General features: G+C 47.4%; 1 protein-coding gene across 1 annotated transcript in view; it reads left to right on the top strand.

The window, feature by feature from the left end:
• SKA1 (spindle and kinetochore associated complex subunit 1) overlaps nucleotides 1-1,947 on the top strand; it is a 16,616-nt gene extending 14,669 nt beyond the window's left edge. Inside the window, exon 7 of the mRNA XM_066182255.1 lies at nucleotides 1,434-1,947. Within this exon, the coding sequence (XP_066038352.1) occupies nucleotides 1,434-1,582 (149 nt within the window). The 3' untranslated portion in view covers nucleotides 1,583-1,947. The remainder of the gene's footprint in view (nucleotides 1-1,433) is intronic.
• The last annotated feature ends 1,453 nt before the right edge of the window (nucleotides 1,948-3,400 follow it).

Genomic DNA, 3,400 nt, shown 5'->3' with positions numbered 1-3,400 from the left:
GCTATGCTGAATGTTGCCACTCTCATTGCGAGCAAATATAAGAAGAAGTCTTGTTTTATCAAAATTCAGGACATTCTGATGCTCCCCCAGATGTAACAGACTGTGAAGGCAGCCTGCAGGTTATGTGTGGCTTCCCAACACTGTTGGGGTGTTTTGGTGTTCCTGGAAGTTGTAAACGGTCTCTGTCCTACAGTAGTTCTATTTTGAGCAGCAAGGCAGTTCTTCTTTCTTTTTCCTAGTAAACAAACTTCCTACTTCTCATCTGTATGTGGATTTGGCATTACAAGCTCTGAGATTCCAGCAGAGTTCCTCTCTGGGGAAATATCTCTAGATGCTGACAGTTATTGTCCCTGGAAGATTCTACTCCCTGTGAGACATGTGTGTCACCAACTCTCATGAGAGGCCCAGGCTGTGAGAAAACATGATCTGTTATTTCTCTGTCTAAGCAAGATTTTGGGGGACATTACACTTACAAACGTAATTCTTGGACCTTAGTTCTTTACCAGCATCTTCGGCTTTCCAGCTTGGGTTAGCTATTTCCCACTGAAACTGGAAGGACTTAATAGAAGAAAGAGATGCTCCATTTTTCCTAAGATGTCACTGCCTCTGTGTTAAGGATAAAACAAGGAGGGAGAACGCTATCTTTTTCCAAGCTGAAACCCTAACCCTAATGCTTAGGCTTGTGCCCTCCTTCCCATTAGACTTGGAAACATCATACTACACATAATTCAGGAATCATTTAAGTTGGAAAAGGCCTCTAAGATCACAAATTCCAACTGTCAACCAAGCACCGTGTTCACCACTAAACCATGTCATCAAGGGGCACATTCACGTGGTTTTTTGAACGCTTCCAAGGATGATAACTCCACCACTGCCCTGGGCACCCTGAATTTTAATGACAATTTCCTTATGGAAGTAATTAATCAACCACGAGAAGGCATGAGCTCTCAGGTCTGATACAGGACTTCCCTGTGCCACTTTCTTGGAGACACAGGGACAATGCTGTTGCAAATGGTTAGTCTTTTCCTGTAATTTTCTTTAGTAATGATGGATTATTCTTTTCCAAATCTGATATAAGTCAAGAGTATGGTGGGCTGCATAGCTCTGATGCATGCAGGGCTCTGTCCTTAAGGCAAAAATCTAATTCCAGAATCTGAGTGCCTGCTTGGAGTCAGAGTTCATGGAGCGGGGCCTGTGGATGATGCAGAGCATCTGAACTTCATGGGAAGGCTGGCAATTCTCTTTCTTATGACAGATTTTAAACGTAGAACAAAGTTCCAAATATAGTGTGAAGCCATCCTACAGCTGACTGTAGAATTATGAATTGTAGATTGTGGAATTATGAAGAAGAGGCTGTGCTGTCAACTTGTGAAATGCTGAGTGTATCCTACAACAGAGCCGTTTCTGTAACAAAATTGTTGTTTGTTTTCCAGGACTGTTTTTTATTGTGGAGGCTGATATCAAGGAGTTCACTCAGCTGAAATTGGATAAGCGCTTCTACAGCATCCTCAGCATCCTGAGGCACTGCCAGAGAGTGAAAGAGGTTCGCGGCTCGGGGCTCATCCACTACATCATCTGCTAACCAGCTCCCCGTGTCTGCCTGCCCAGAAGAGAGGCCTACCACCTGTGTCCTTGTCTCCAGACAGCAGCTTTGAGGGACAGGGAGTGGTTTTTAGGCATGAACCCTAAATTAGGGGTGGCATTTAAGTATTTGAGCAAAGTCGAGGGGAGCTACAAGCCCAAACCAGAAAGGCAGCTGGGTACAGGTGGTTCATCACATTCTCTGGTCAGCACATGAAAGTAAAGCATGTTAACATGCTCCTTTGGTCCCTTTCCATTTCTGAGTGTTGGAGGTTAAGATTTTTCCTTTCTTTTCTTCCTTTCTCTCAGAGATTTTTTCTCCCATTTGTTGCCTAAGAGATGGGAACGATGGATACTTTTAAAAGAGACAGAAGATGTGGCAGGGGAGGAGGGGATTATGCGGGGGAAGAAAAGGGGTGCAGTTTTCTACCATCCCTTAGCTGGGGGTATTTCTCTTGGGAAATGCAGATACCACAAGCCTGGGCTGGGGGTCAGGGTCTGGGCTTAGCCCTCACATGCTCTCGGGACTGGAGAGGAGGCAGGTGGGGTTTTGGGGCCAGGCTGCTGCTGCTGCAGAGAGAATTCACTGCTGCTGCAGGATTCTGTCCTGCACTGCTTCTCCTCACTGTGCACGAGCCTTTTCTTGTTAGCGCGGCCATTGAACTGGGACCTTTCCAACACCCAGCCTCACTGGGAGGGACCCTCCCCATCTGCTCAGGGGTCTCAGGGGAAGCCCAGGACCCCAGCACCCTCCGGAGGAAGGGAGAGAGTAAGCAGCAAGGAGCCCAGCTGCCCAGCTCCACTGTTTTCCGCCACTGCTTCCAGCTCTTTCCTGCACTTAAACCCGACTGTTGGGGAAGATGAATCACGGAAACCTTATGATTGCTTAGCAAAAGATTCTGAAAATATGAAACCTATAATCGAAATAGAAATGGAAGCTTACTTTGAGTTGTAGGATACCAAGTCTTAGTTACTATATAACCTGAAAACAATAGCCTAGCTAGCTGAAGGAGAATCCCTTTTGATTGAACAATACCTTTCTGCTGGCTAAGGGATCCAAACATCAATGCAGCAGGACAGAAAAGTCTAAAGAGTAGTTTTTAGAGTTTAAAATATAACACGGTATGGTAATGTCATCATTCTTATAGGCTGTATGTATATTCTATAGGATTTTGTGTCTTGTAATGGTTGGTCACTGTAAATTAGAATATTCATCACAAAAAGAGATATAATGTATTGTAACAAGGACGTCACTCTCTTACCTCTTCACTCTTCTCTTCCCCCTACTCTCGCTGTCCCTCTTAGCACTCTTATCCCTGCTGTCTTACCTCTGCTCTCTTCCCCCTGCTCTGTGACCCCTGCCACCTTGCTCCCTCGCTCCCTTCTCTCTTAACTCTTACCCTCTTGCTCTTTCTCCCTCTCTCTTTGGGACTTCTGTTTAGTCGAGGCCGGTGGCTGAAGGCAAGGCCCTTTTTACCCACGACCCTTGCAATAAAACCACCTATTCTAGAATAGGTCAGCAGAGTTCCTTCTCCCTGCCCTCCACGGATGCTCTTACACCTGTCCCCATACACAGTGACTGGCCGGACCCCCACAGCTCTGGAGTCTCTGCTACACTTTGTTCAGCGCCCCAGATGTGCCCATCTCTGCTGTTGCAGCCGCACTCCGAGGTTCCGGCTGCAGCCCATTGCGCTGCCCGCCATCCCCACGTGAGGGAGGCGTGGCCGAGCTGTGCCACAGCGCCCCCTGGAGCCCAGGAGGAACCATCACACCCCCTGCCTGGCTGGGAGCCAGCAGCGCCCCTGCTGGCTATGCCTGG

Source organism: Chamaea fasciata, unplaced genomic scaffold (assembly GCF_029207755.1).
Source record: "Chamaea fasciata isolate MVZ Bird 193981 ecotype frontalis unplaced genomic scaffold, bChaFas1.0.hap1 SCAF_4, whole genome shotgun sequence".
In the NCBI taxonomy this organism is placed as follows: domain Eukaryota; kingdom Metazoa; phylum Chordata; class Aves; order Passeriformes; family Sylviidae; genus Chamaea; species Chamaea fasciata.
The sequence above is the reverse complement of the archived record's forward strand: the minus strand, read 5'-3'. Positions and strand labels throughout refer to the sequence as shown.